This window comes from Staurois parvus, unplaced genomic scaffold, assembly GCF_062004578.1.
Source record: "Staurois parvus isolate SC_StPar_1 unplaced genomic scaffold, SC_StPar_1.0 ptg000220l, whole genome shotgun sequence".
Taxonomy (NCBI): Eukaryota; Metazoa; Chordata; class Amphibia; order Anura; family Ranidae; genus Staurois; species Staurois parvus.
This window is the reverse complement of record NW_028318016.1, coordinates 995,485-1,010,195: the sequence shown is the minus strand read 5'-3', so window position 1 is coordinate 1,010,195 and position 14,711 is coordinate 995,485. Positions and strand designations below refer to the sequence as shown.

The 14,711-nt window shown below is 43.2% G+C and overlaps 1 protein-coding gene across 1 annotated transcript in view; it reads right to left on the bottom strand.

Moving 5' to 3' along the window:
• TEX14 (testis expressed 14, intercellular bridge forming factor) overlaps window positions 1–12,757 on the bottom strand; it is a 206,445-nt gene extending 193,688 nt beyond the window's left edge. Inside the window, exon 1 of the mRNA XM_089679189.1 lies at window positions 12,619–12,757. Coding sequence (XP_089535315.1) covers window positions 12,619–12,754 — 136 coding nt within the window. The 5' untranslated portion in view covers window positions 12,755–12,757. The remainder of the gene's footprint in view (window positions 1–12,618) is intronic.
• Between the last annotated feature and the right edge of the window lie 1,954 nt (window positions 12,758–14,711).

Below are 14,711 nucleotides of genomic sequence, written 5' to 3'. Positions count from 1 at the left end.
TAAATCCCCCACTGTATTTTCCTTCACCAGGTAAGAAAATCAAAAAGCCTTGTAGGGTAGGTTGGAGGGTTTATTCACATTTTTCCAGCTTTTTTTTTTTTTTAAATATACTTTAATTTTTACATAAGTATAAAAAAAGATACTTAATCGGGGCACATTCCACCCTGTACTGTGACGCAGCGCATAAATACACCACATAACAATACCGTTCTAATCATACAATAAATACATTGACTCAGCGGTATAATGCCTAACGTGGTGTGCGGAACAAAAAGTTCTCCGAACCATCCCATCATGCATGACGCCGCTTACCCCGAGACTGTTTGTGGCCCCCTAAGGTTCCACCAGAGCAGATGCGCAGTGACTGATTTAGACCCATCCCACACATCCTACATGGCACTGCAACATAAACCGTAGCATGCAAAACATTACCAAATGAACAAAAACAATTCCATAAGCAGCGAGTGTGATGGGGGGGGGGAGGGGTAGGAGAGAGGGCTGGGAAACAGAGTTCACAGGCCCGAAGCTTTATTGAAAGGACAAAGACACACAAGGGAGTGTAGGGAAAGGGGAAATCTTCAGACGTCCTCTTCCTCCTTGAAGTCCATCAAGTTATAGCCTCTGAGCAGACTGTGGACCACTCTGCAACAGTCCTCAATGAACATCCTCTGCTGCTGGTGGATGAGGAGCTTCCTGATGCACCATAAAGCGTCCTTGAAACAACACAGCATCCGCCAGGCACTGTCAATGTCCTAAGTAAAAGTCCCACATAAAAGTCTGTTCAACACACCAAAGTGTGTGATGGCTGCCTGAGCATAAAGTCCTTGAGTTCTGATTCCAAGGCCCTCAACAGGTCCTGAGCAAAAGAGCACTCCCAAAAACGTGCTAAGCAGTTTCCTCCTGGATGATGCCAAAAGGGTTGTACATGTATCTGCTACGGTTCCAGGGATGCATAAATGTCCTGAGTGGCAACCCCCCTTGGATCGCCATCACATTTTGCCAGCTGTGGGGCTTAAACCCTACCCTTTCATGCTTTCAAACAAGCCTACTTTGTCACTCTTATTAATACCTTGTCATCCAGTCCTTGTAGTCTCTTCTCTACTTTTACCGCTCTACTTTCTCCACCTCCACACAGTACCTCACTCACTGCTTACGAGATTGCAAATCATTTTAAAAACAAGATTGATGCAATTTGTAGGGGCATTTCCACTGTACAGACATCTAATCCCACTTAGCATACTTTATACTAAACCTCCTTCAACACTTTCCTCTTTTGACCTTGCTACTACCGAAGAGGCCACTAAAGTTTTCTCAGAAGCCCATCTCACTACCTGCCCCCTGGATCCTGTCCCCTCACAACTACTATATTCACCCTCTTCTTCTATCCTATGCTCCCTCACTCACACCTTCAATCTGTCCCTCTCTATTGGTGCCTTCCCCACCCCTCTAAAGCATGCACACATCACTCCCATACTTAAAAAGCCCTCCAGAACGCTTAGTATACAATCGCCTGAGCTCCTACCTCACTAACAATGACCTTCTTGACCCTTTACAGTCTGGCTTTCGCTCACTCCACTCCACTGAAACTGCCCTACTAAAACTCACTAATGAATTACTAGCTGCTAAAACCAATGACCACTACTCCGTACTCTTACTACTTGACCTCTCTGTGGCTTTTGATACTGTTGACCATCCCCTCCTTCTCAAAAAACACCACTCTCTTGGCCTCCAAGACTCTGCTCTCTCCTGATTCTCCTCCTACATATCACAGCGCTCCTTCAGTGTTACCTATAACTGTGTCTCCTCCTCTACACTTCCTCTTTCTGTAGGGGTTCCTCAAGGTTCCATCCTTGGACCCCTTCTCTTTCCATCTACACCTCGTCCCTTGGTCACTTGATAAAATTCCCATGTCTTTAAGTACCATCTCTATGCTAATGACACACAAATCTATCTTTCTATTTTCACCTCCCCCCTTTAGTCTCCTCTCGCATTACTAACCTACTAAGTGACATATCGGCATGGATGTCACTCCACTTCCTCAAACTCAATCTTTATAAAACTGAGCTTTTCCCTCCAGATCGTGCCCCCTCCCCTGACTTCTCCATCAAGATCAATAATACAACCATCAGTCCCTCCCCTCATGTCAGGGTACTAGGTGTAATCCTAGACTCCCATCTGTCCCTTTAATCCAATCACTGTCCAAAACTTGTAAACTTCACCTCCAAAACATCTCCAAGATACGCCCGTTCTTAACCTCTGAAACTACTAAGCAACCTATTCACTCCCTGGTTATCTCTTGCCTTGACTATTGTAACTCCCTCCTCATTGGCCTACCTCATCTCAGGCTATCCCCTCTTCAGTCTATCATGAATGCTGCTGCCATACTCATCCACCTTACTAACCGTTCCATATCTGCCATCCCTCTCTGCCAATCCCTCCACTGGCTTCCCATTGACCAATGAATACAATTCAAAACATTAATAACATCTAAAACCATTTATAACTCTGCCCCAAATTACATCACCAATCTTGTCTCCAAATATCACCCAAACCGTCCTCTCCGCTCCTCCTACAACCTCCTGCTCTCTAGCTCCCTTATCTCCTCCTCCCATGCTCATCTCCAGGACTTCTCCAGAGCCTCCCCCATCCTCTGGAACTCTCTACCCCAACCTATCAGACTATCGCCTACTCTGCCCACTTTTAGAAGATCTCTGAAAACCTATCTCTGCAGGGAAGCCTATCGTGCCTTCAGCTAATAACTGAATCTTCTATTCCTCCTATCGGTCCATCCCACACAGTTATTACCTTTTGTACCACCAGTCCCTCCCTCTTAGATTATAAGCTTCAAGGAGCAGGGCCCTCCTAACCCTCTTGTACTGAACTGTATTGTTGCTGTATTGTCTCCCTTTATATTGTAAAGCGCTGAGCAAACTGTTGGAGCTGTATAAATCCTGTATTATAATAATAATCACGGCCACTGGCATAAGACGTACATCAGTGGCAGTGAAGGAGGAGAGGTGGTTACATATACTGATGTAGCAGCTGGGAGTGTGTATCTTTTCAGCTTTCAGATAATCTGACTCCTGGAAATTTCCCCCCCCAAAAGTGTTCAGAATGCATTAAGCTGGCCACTCAGCACAGGACCCGGAAACAAGTGATCACTAAAGTAGCATTGTCTACCTCAGTGATTTCCAGCTTCAAGGAGCATTTCTGGGTATGGTAACCTGTGCCGTTCCTTCAGAGCTGCATGCTGCGGCCATAGCTTCCGTGTGCATGGGAGGGAGTGACGTCATCACAGCTTCAGTCATTCAAGTGGCCACAGCCCTGGAACCTAGAAGGAAGACTGGGTGAAGATGGAAGCCTCTGCAGCACTGACAGAGGTAAGTCTTTTATGATGTGCTGGTATACAATGCATTCTAGTACATTATAACATTACCATGCAGGGGAAACTCATTTTTCCTGTTTATTTTAGGTTTACTACCACTTTAAACTTGTCCAGTTTGAAAATGAAAACTAGTAAGTAAAAGTAAAATCCCCTTACTGTGTTCTCATGTCATATAGGAAGGATAGACCCCACTATGTTTCTAACACATCAACAGGTATATTTCTGTATTTGCAGGGCATTTAAAGTAGTACTAATGGTTTAACTCTTTTTACCTTAAAGGAGAAGTTCACATTTACACAAAAAATAATAAATGCACATTTTTTTGAAGGTAAAAAAATGTGCATTTATTTTGTTTTTGTGTTAGAAGCCTCTAAAGCATTGCACCAGTGATTGGCAGATCGCTGATGTCATGCAGGTCTCCTGCAGACTGTCAATGTGTCTGCTTGCTCGTACATCCCATATGGGCAAGCCAATACTTCTGATAGGAAGAATCAATTAACTACCACAGCGCTTACAGTGCCGTGGTAGTTTATTGAGGACTACAAGCCGCAACCGCTAAGGCTATCAGGACCTGTAGTGGGTGGAGCCGCCCTGTTTTTGAAAAGTGACAGCTAGTACGGGGAACTTTTCCCCGTACTTCAGTCATAGGGAGAGGGGGGAAGCGTGCGGCGGCTGCAGGATCGGGAACATGTTACATGTTTCACTCTAAGAACGGGTGGAACATGTAACATGTTCCAAAGGTGAACGTATCCTTTAATGCATTCACAATAAGAAAACACCCTAGTGATACCCCCATCTTTGAACACTTGCCTGCTGCCCTTGTCACCGCTGCCAGTCGCTGTACTTCCCACTTGTACAACATACACTGCGGACAGCAGAGCGATAAGCTCCAGCTGCCATCATTCAAATTTTAAGGAGGAGAAGGGAGCTGGGGCGCGGCTTGCCAAAGTCAATTTCAAAGGGCACACACAACGTCTGCTGGAAGTGCACATACATGGATCTCTCCTGAGCACCTGGCAATGCAAAGGAGACACTCACAAACAGACAGGGGGAGCCATCAGCGAAAATGTCTCCTGAGCATAAATGTGATAGCCCGGTAAAGGTACTGGAGATGAGTTCATATCATGGGGATAAAACTTCAAGCTTTGCTGCCCGCTAGGACTGGGGGTGTCCTGAAGCCAATGTGGAAAACAAATGAAGGTGCACCTGCCTAGTCCATCATCCCATAACATTTAAAAAAATTATCTTAAAAATGTACTCACAAACACGTACTCATTGAGATGCTCATCCTAAACCCTAAAGTAGTACACTCCACAGTTCGAGGGGACCTCGCTTGGGTCCAAACGTTTCAAAGGTAGCACCTTCTTCTTCAGGAGTTTGGGACCCCGCCCTCCCACCCCCAGTCAAGACCACAGCACAAATTTAGGCAATAAAAATTGATAATAGTTAAATCTGGACATACAATTTTACATAAAAAAGAGGGTATATTATCACTTTAAAAAGAAAAAACATTGGTAAGTGTGCATGTATTGAAGAGATGTATAAAATATGTTTTTTTTCCCTGACGTATGCTTTAATTTAATAAAATACGTAATTTTAAAAAATACCAGGTACAATCCACTGTACTGCATCACACATGCAATACAATACATGCAGACAAATTACATAAGGGGTTTTGAGAGCATTTATACAGAAATCTCCCATGGAATGTGTATAATAAAATGTTACATATGAAATGCAGATAGTATGGGACTCTGTCATGCTCTAGAGCTGCCTTTTTCAATCAGGGTGACCAGGTACCCTGGGTTTCCTTGAGGTCTTCAGGGGTGTCTTGGCAAAATATCTAAAAATTATCCAAGACTTGTATACTAGCCAGCAGGTGGAACAAGCCTGCCTTTTAGTTACACAAAGCCACGGGTTTTCATTGTGCACTATTATGACCTTCTAGATGCCAGTGTCCTGACAACTAATGACATCATCAGTTCATAAGGAGGATATCGGTTGACTGCACAGCATCCTTGTTTCACCCTCCCCTGCCCCTCTCTCTCAGTGCTGGGGTCATATTAGCACAGTGATGAAGAAAATGGAGAGGAGAGGAACATTAGAATACTAGTCAGTACCAGTGTGCAAAAATGTATTTGCTTTGGAAGAATAAATCATCTCTAATGTTGGGTGTCCTACATGTGTGGATGCTGCTGCATTATATAAAACTATTAGAATAGTTTTTTACATTTTAGAATGGGGTGCCTCAAGACTGTCTATAATTTTAGAGGGTGCCTAGAGACTGTCCAAAATTTTAAAGGGTGCCTTGACTAATAAAAGGTTGAGAAACACTGCTCTAGAGACACACAATAATATAATAATCATATACAAGCACTGTAACTACATAAAATGTTAGAATCTCAGTTGTAAAACACAGCACCAAACTTTTCAGCTTTTTTGAAAAGATCTGTCTGGAATTTAAAAGTGCTTACAAAAGCTCTACTTTTATATTTGCATTTGTACACATAAGGTATAAGCTGTTCTTCATGTGCAAATGTGACCTCTAAAGCAGGGTTTTCATTTAACCAGTGGGTTGACACAAAACATTCACAGATCCATCAACACAAACAATGTGGATGCAGGGATTTCTCCTGCTGTGCTACTGTATTCTGACAGCAGAGACTCTCACCCATCCCCCTAGAATACACTAATCAATGCTGCAAGCGCTGATCAGATGCTGGTTTTCCAGTAGGCCTTTTTGACAACGAGCAGTACACACATACTGAAATTTCGCTGGTTCCTGCTGAACCAGCTGAATTTCAGTATGTGTATACCCAGCTTTAAACAGGAAAGTTAGGGAAATTCGTTGTTCTATATAAAAAAAAATTTTAAAAAAGGGGACACGTCAAGGGTGTTCCCTCATCTTCATTTTGACACTAGAACCTTTCTTTAGGACTGTACAGAAGGACCCTAACCGTTGGTTCACATCAACATACTGTAAAGTCTCGGCTTATGCAGATAAGTTGTTATTTTTCCTTAGTAACCCTGAAGTCACTATCCCCAATTTGATGGTCGAGCTTACTACCTATGGTAAACTATCCAATTATCACATAAAATGCCCAAAATAAGAAGCACGCAACCTGACCCCAAAGGTGACAGTTCACAGACTAAATACTAATTTCACTGCTAAGTGGGCAACATCTCACATTAAATACCTAGAAGTTTTGTTGCCAAATGACTTATCAGAATTATGTTCTCTAAACTTTACCCCACTTCACTTCAAACTTCAAGACCTAACAAGGGGATGTGGCCGGATAATGACGGAGTGAGGTTACATCCTGCCAGAGCTCCGTTCAAACCTACCAAACAGTCTGGTCTCACACAGTCAACCCCTACACCCCAACGTGTCCAAGGGGGTCAAGATGACCTCGGGAATCGGACCATCTACCCGCAGTTTCTTAGTTGCTGATTACTTCTCTCCTCAACCGAGCAGCAAGAAGTCAATATGGTTCCACATGCTACTTTCGCCCAGGAATCTACCCACTGCTTACTGTTACAAGACTTCATGCCTCCACACTCAGGTGAGCACCCTCGAGATCTGACCACACAAACCTTGATCTTTAGGTCTGACACTATTCATTTGGACTAGGGGCTTACATCTATGGACCAGCATTTTCCTCAGCAGAGGCCTTCCATCGAGCTACAGTGAGGAACAGAAGTATTTGAACACCCGCGATTTTGCAAGTTCTCCCACTTAGAAATCATGGAGGGGTCTGAAATTCACATTGTAGATGCATTCCCACTCAGAGACAGAATTTAAAAAAAAAGATTCAGGAAATCACATTGTATGATTTTTAAAGAATGTATTGGTCTTACACTGCTGAACATAAGTATTTGAACACCTGAGAAAATCAGTGTTAATATTTAGTACAGAAGCCTTTGTTTGCAATTACAGAGGTCAAACGTTTCCTGTAGTTCTTGACCAGGTTTGCACACACTGCAACAGGGATTTTGGCCCACTCCTCCACACAGATCTCCTCTAGATCTGTCAGGTTTCGGGGCTGTCGCTGAGCAACACGGAGTTTCAGCTCCCTCCAAAGATGTTCTATTGGATTTAGGTCTGGAGACTGGCTAGGCCACTCCAAAACCTTGATATGCTTCTTACGGAGCCACTCCTTGGTTATCCTGGCGGTGTGCTTCGGGTCGTTGTCATGTTGGAAGACCCAGCCACGACCCATCTTCAATGCTCTGACTGAGGGAAGGAGGTTGTTGCTCAAAATCTCACAATAAATGGCCCCATTCATCCTCTCCTTAATACAGTGCAGTCGTCCTGTCTCCTTCGCAGAAAAGCACCCCCAAAGCATGATGTTACCACCCCCATGCTTCAAACACGACGAGTGAAGTTTAGATCAAACGTTCTACTTTGGTCTCATCTGACCACATGACTTTCTCCCATGCCTCCTCTGGATCATCCAGATGGTCATTGGCAAACTTCAGACGGGCCTGGACATGTGATGACTTGAACAGGGGAACCTTCCGTGCAATGCATGATTTGAAACCATGACAGCATAGTGTTCTACCGACAGTGACCTTTGAGGTGGTCCCACCTCTTTTCATGTCATTGACCAGCTCCTCCCTTGTAGTTCTGGGCTGATTTATCACCTTTCTTATCATCAGTGATACCCCACAAGGTGAGATCTTGCATGGAGCCCCAGTCCGAGGGAGACTGACAGTCGTCTTTAGCCTCTTCCATTTTCTAACAATTGCTCCAACAGTTGATCTATTTTCACCAAGCTGCTTGGCAATTGCCCCGTAGCCCTTTCCAGCTTTGTGGAGGTCCACAATTTTGTCTCTGGTGTCTTTTGACAGCTCTTTCGTCTTGCCCATGGTAGTGGTTGGTGTCTGACTGACTGTGCGGTGGACAGGTGTCTTTAAAGAGCTCAGACAGGTGCTACTAAGTTAGATTAATGAGTGGAGTAGAGGTGGACTTTTTAAAGGCACAGTAAAAGGTCTTTGAGAGACAGAATTCTTGCTGTTAATTAGGTGTTCAAATACTTATGTTCAGCAGTGCAAGACAAATAAATTCTTTAAAAATCATACAATGTGATTTCCTGAATTTTTTTTTTAATTCTGTCTCTCAGAGTGGGAATGCACCTACAATGTGTATTGCAGACCCCTCCATGATTCCTAAGTGGGAGAACTTGCAAAATCGCAGGGTGTTCAAATACTTCTGTTCCTCACTGTATGTTAACAGGCCCTGAGTCCAGAGCCTTTTTGTCTACCCTCACTACTAAAAAGGACATGGAACATTTAACTCAGACAATGCAGCAGACCATAACAGCTGATTTCTGTGAGGTGAAAGATGCACTGCATTCCCTGACTACTTAGGTAGATGCTTTGGAGAATATCATTCCTCGGTGGAGCAAAGGTGAGAAAGGGTGAGACAATTTAGAGAATACTAGAAATAACTTGAAACTAAGGGTGATTCCAGAGGCCACAATGGCCAGTGACCTTCGTGCTATAGTTGTCATCATCTTAAACAGAGTCCTGGACAGAGACCCCAACACAGAACTCGATCTGGACAGAGTTCACAAGATCCAGGGCCTGAATCCTCTCAAAAAAGAGCAAAGGTGGTACACACTATGCAGGGTACACGTTTACAACATTAAAGAGAAAATCCTCCGTAGAGCGAGGAACTTGGGTCCAGTAGACTTTGATGGCAGTTCTATTCAAATCCCCCCTAACTTATGCAGAAGGACATTGCAGATGAGCCAGTTTGAAACCGCTGCTGAATAACAAACGGGAAGTAGATGCAACATACCATTGGGGGTATCCATTTCATTTGATAATTCGTAAAGGCTATCATTCATGCTCCAAACACCTATTTAACTTCCAGAGCTCTTTATTATGCTAGAGATTCCTGCCATCTCGGCCCTGCACTGGGCCTCTTTGGGGCCCTCACTGACACTGCCTGCATGATCCCAGAGGAATCGTTCAACTTTAATAAGATGGAACATTCAGAAGAGAACCCTAATGGACCCCTCGTTCAGAGAACTGTGAGAACTTATTGTCTGTCACCTCAATGTAGGCTCCTGATTTTGATATCTTCTGTTCTATGATCGAACTGTCCCTACTGATACTCACAGTGTTCTCTGCTAGCCACACTACCCGGCCACTGTCATCCAGAGACATCTTAGGAGAAGAGGGACAAGATTTCCCCCACACACCAAGCAGACATGAGCTCTGATAGGTCTGTCCCTTTATCATTCAAGTTGTAGGGTATACTCTTCCACTACCTGACCCGCTGGGGTCACAACATGACCTGCTTGCTCAGTGCCTGATAAATAACATATGCTTGGGACCTATATGTTCCTACACCAATAACCCTTACATGTGTAGATTGTGGCTGCCAGCCTAATCTGTGCTGCCCAGCTAGGATCTACTTCTGGTCCACCCTCTATGGGAGGGAGGCAATATTCACAAATAATGTATTCCTGAATGCTGTTGTTTGTTGTTCTTTTGCAATTTATTTACCTTGCTGCTATACTAGCCAGAGGGGTGCCTCTAAAACTCGCAAATAACATAAAAGCATAAAACAAAGAAGTAAACAGAGAATGATCAATCAGCTGCAGTTGCTTCTGTAACAATACCACACGTTACCTTAGTACTATATAGAGGACATTTTCAACAAAGCATATTCCAATTAGGTACTCACATTAAGCCTTCAGAGACAGGAACAGTGCCATATGAATTCCACAAGCAAACCCTACATACTGGCCTGAACTGAAACATAGACAGGTAGCCAGTATATCAAATTAACTGGGAAAACCTGCACTTCTTGGCTAACTGGTGAAAATTCTAAGATTACCCAATGGCACACACTCACAAGCTGGTGTCTTCAGAGACCGGGTCAGGTAAACTGCCAAAGCCCTGGTCCCTACACTCAGCAAGAAATCCCCAGATAACTGGCCTGACCTGAATAGCAGAGTCTTGTGCCACTGGAACACAGATGGGATGTCACTTCTGACTGAAGAACACAGTATACTAACTGGAAAATTTTCCGTTCAATGGCTAACTGGAGAGACTTCCAGGATTTTTATTTTCCAGCGTGGCCTCTGACAAAGTCTGATGAAGTCTTTGCGGATGGGTAAGGCGAAGCTCCGGTGTCATGTAATCACAATTGGTGGAGAAAGCTGATTCTGGATAAACTACACAGCGGTGGGCTGAATATCCCCCTGGGCTTGTCTATTTCTTTACAGTATGTGCTGTATTGGGAGGATTGTGTCATGTTGTAGTGGATTTATTATTTAGGATATGAGTACTATGATGTTTTTAACACTTTAAATAAAATTTCAGTGGTTTTACTTTCCTGGGAATGCATGAGAAGTCTAAGGCTCCATTCACACTTAGGTGTTTCAAATTGTGTGCGAAGCAGCCACAATTCTGCCCGCGATTTGAAAGCACGCTGTGAAAATGTGAAAACATGCATACGTGTGTTCAGGTGCCACTCACTTCAATGGCACCTGAAAACATGAGGCATTTTTGCCACGTTCACTGCGCGGTTTTCCATGCAACAAACACATTGCAATCACGCAAACAAAACTGCAGGACGTGCGATGCCCAAAGAAGGTTCCAGAGTCATTTTGATCATCGCCTTGTTTTAAGGTGCCATTGAAATGAATGGCACCTGAACACGTGAATGTGCGTTTTCACATTTTCACAGTGTGTTTTCAACTCACAGGCAGAATCACGGATGTTCTGCCTATGATTTGAAATGCCTAAGTGTGAATGGAGCCTAAAGAATGTTAAAGTGATTGTAGATGCATAACTATTTTAAAATAACAAACATTGTATACTTAACTGCTCTATGCGATTAGGAGAGCCCCTGACCAAGTACTGGGTGTCCGGCTTCGGCTGGACACAAGGAACGGTGGTCCACCAGGCCTTTTGGCCAGGAGGACCAAATGGGAACCTTGTCCCTGTCAGGAGCTTCGTGCCCCGGGGGATCAGGGTAGTGGTCCATCCCCTTCGGGGGAAGGACAAAGCACACCCCTAAGTGCACTTTTTTGTGTGGTGTTTTGCACTTGCACTTTTTTTGTGAACACTTACGGGTTTTTCGTTATAGTTGCACGTTTGCGGACTTTAAGAAAACAAAACACAAAACTGCTCTATGCGATGGTTTTGCACAAAGCAGCACTGATGCCCCTTTTCTCGGGTCCCCCACTGGCATTACTGGCTCCTCTCCACACTGAGTGCCCACCATAAGAAGTTCGGCCACGCCCTCAGCTTCTCTCTCACTGGCTGTGATTGACAGCAGTGGCAGCCATTCTGTCTGAGCCAATAAGGAGGTTGAGAGCCTCTGCTCTTGTGCACATCACTGGCTCCAGTTTGGGCTCAGGTAAGTATAAGGAGGGCTGGGGGTGAGCTGCACAGGTTTTTCATTTTAATGCAGAGAATCAGAGAATGGATTAAGGCTTAAAAAAACCTTAAGCCTTTACAACACTTTAAACTCCAAAAGGAATAGAAGCATTACATGAAGCCCTATCACTTAAGGGTGAGAGTACAGACACTATCAGCAGGGTGAAGAGGTGTTTCCTTTTAACAGAATGCAGCACTATAAGGAGAAAAATACTGAGGTGGAAGTGGATACACAACACGTTTATTGGAATTTGCAAGGAAATTGGCTGCTTTGGACTTTTTGGCACATATAATGTGTTCTTGGATGTACAGTGCTCAGCATAAATGAGTACACCCCCTTTTGAAAAGTAAGATTTTAATCAATATCTCAATGAACATAAGAACAATTTCCAAGATTTTGACAAAACTGAGTTTTATAAAACATTTATTTAGCTCATTACATTAAAGTAAGGTTAATAATATAACTTAGATTACAAAATCTTCAGGTTTAATCAAATATACATGAGTGTGAACAGATTATTGCCCCTTTCTTACATTCCTAGATTGTAAGCTCCCAGGATCAGGGCCCTCCTATCCCTCTTGTATTGAACTGTATTGTTGCTGTAATGTCTCCCGTTATATTGTAAAGTGCTGAGCAAACTGTTGGCGCTGTATAAATCCTGTATAATAATAATACCACTATGTCTTGCCCCATGGGGTCAGGGATGGTAAATGCTGAGAGATAATCAGAGGAATATGGGATCTTGCTGGGTTATTGCTGCAAATTAGGTCTTCTCTCTGATATTGTGCTTAAGTCTACTGAAAGGTGCTGTAAAACCAAACAAAATGCTTACCTTTCTTGAGCATTTGTTTAGTTTTGCCATAGTTCCCACTTCTTACATATTCATGAAGTTGTTTTTCACAAGAGTCAAATTTAATTGATCCAAGCTGGACAGGGTAAGGTGGTAGAACAATATTTGAACGTGACATTGTATTTCTGGGAAAAAAAAACACAACAGACAACATTAGATTACATTACAATAGTAATGGCTGCCACTATATGTGACCATGTGTTGAGATAGATATATATATATACAGTGCATCTAGAAAGTATTAACAGTGCTTAACTTTTGCCACATTTTGTTATGTTACAGCCTTATTCCAAAATGGATTAAATTCATTTTTTTCCTCAACATTCTACAAATAAAAATACCCATAATGACAACGTGAAAGAAGTTTGTTTTGAAATCTTTGCAATTTAGTAAAAATAAAAAAAACAAAAAAACAACCACATGTACATGTATTCACAGCCTTTGCTCAATACTTTGTTGAAGCACCTTTAGAACCAATTACAGCCTCAAGACATTTTGAGTATGATGCTACAAGCTTGGCACATCTATTTTTGGGCAGTTTCTCCCATTTTTATTTGCAGTACCCCCTCAAGCTCAATCAGGTTGGATGGGGAGCGTTGGTGCAGAGCTATTTTCAGATCTCTCCAGAGATGTTCAATCGGGTTCAAGTCTGGGCTCTGGCTGGGCCATTCCAGGACATTCACAGAGTTGGCCCGTAGCCACTCTTTTGTTATGTGGGCTGTGTGCTTAGGGTTGTTGTCCTGCTGAAAGATGAATCGTCGCCCCAGTCTAAGGTCCAGAGCGCTCTGGAACAGGTTTTCATCAAGGATGTTTCTGTACATTGCTGCATTCATCTTTTCTTTGACCCTGACTAGTCTCCCAGTACCTGCCGCTGAAAAACTACCCACAACATGATGCTGCCACCACGCTTCACTGTACGGATGGTATTGGCCAAGTGGTGAGCAGTAGCTGGTTTCCACCGGACATGACGCTTGGCATTCAGGCCAAAGATTTCAATCTTGTTTCATCAGACCAGAGAGTTTTGTTTCTCATGGTCCCTCAGGTGCCATCTGGCAAACTCCAGGCGGGCTGCCATTTGCCTTTTACTGAGGAGTGGCTTCCGTCTGGCCACTCTACCATACAGGCCTGATTGGTGCAGTGCTGCAGAGATGGCTGTTCTTCTGGAAGGTTCTCCTCTCTCCACAGAGAAAAACTAGAGCTCTTTCAGAGTGACCATCGGGTACTTGGTTACCTCCCTGGCTAAGGCCCTTCTCCCTTGATCGCTCATTTGGCCAGGTGGCCAAGAAAGATTTCTGGTGGTTCCAAACTTCTTCTATTTACAGATGATAGAGGCCACTGTGCTCATTGGGACCTTCAATGCTGCAGAATTTTTTCTGTACCTTTCCCCAGAGCTGTGCCTTGATACAATCCTGTCTTGGAAGTCTACGGACAATTCCTTGGACGTCATGGCTTGGTTTGTGCTCTGACACGCACTGTAAACAGTGGGACCTTATATAGACAGGTTTATGCCTTTCCTAATCATGTCCAATCAACTGAAATTGAGGCTTCCCACCTGTTAGCTAGGTGTCTCTTCACACAGCGGTAGCAAAAGAATGTTACATCACTCCCGCTTTCAACACGAAACATGTTGTCATTTTCATACCTGTAAATCATGTAGTGTTTCCATGTTACTGTCCATGTGTAATATATACATATATATATATATATATATATATATATATATATATATATATATATATATATATATATATAAATATAATTGTTAAGTGGGTGGAAAATGATAAATGGTTTTCAAACTTTTTTACAAATAAGTATCTGAAAAGTGTGGCATGCATATGTATTCAGCCCCCTTTACTCTGATACCCCTAACTAAAATCTAGTGGAATCAATTGCCTTCAGAACTCACCAAAAATAGAGTCCACTTATGTGTAATTTAATCTCAGTATAAATGCAGCTGTTCTGTGAAGCCCTCAGAGGTTTGTTAGAGAACATTAGTGAACAAACAACATCATGAAGGCCAAGAAACACACCAGACAGATCAGGGATAAAGTTGTGGAGAAGTTTAAAGCAGGGTT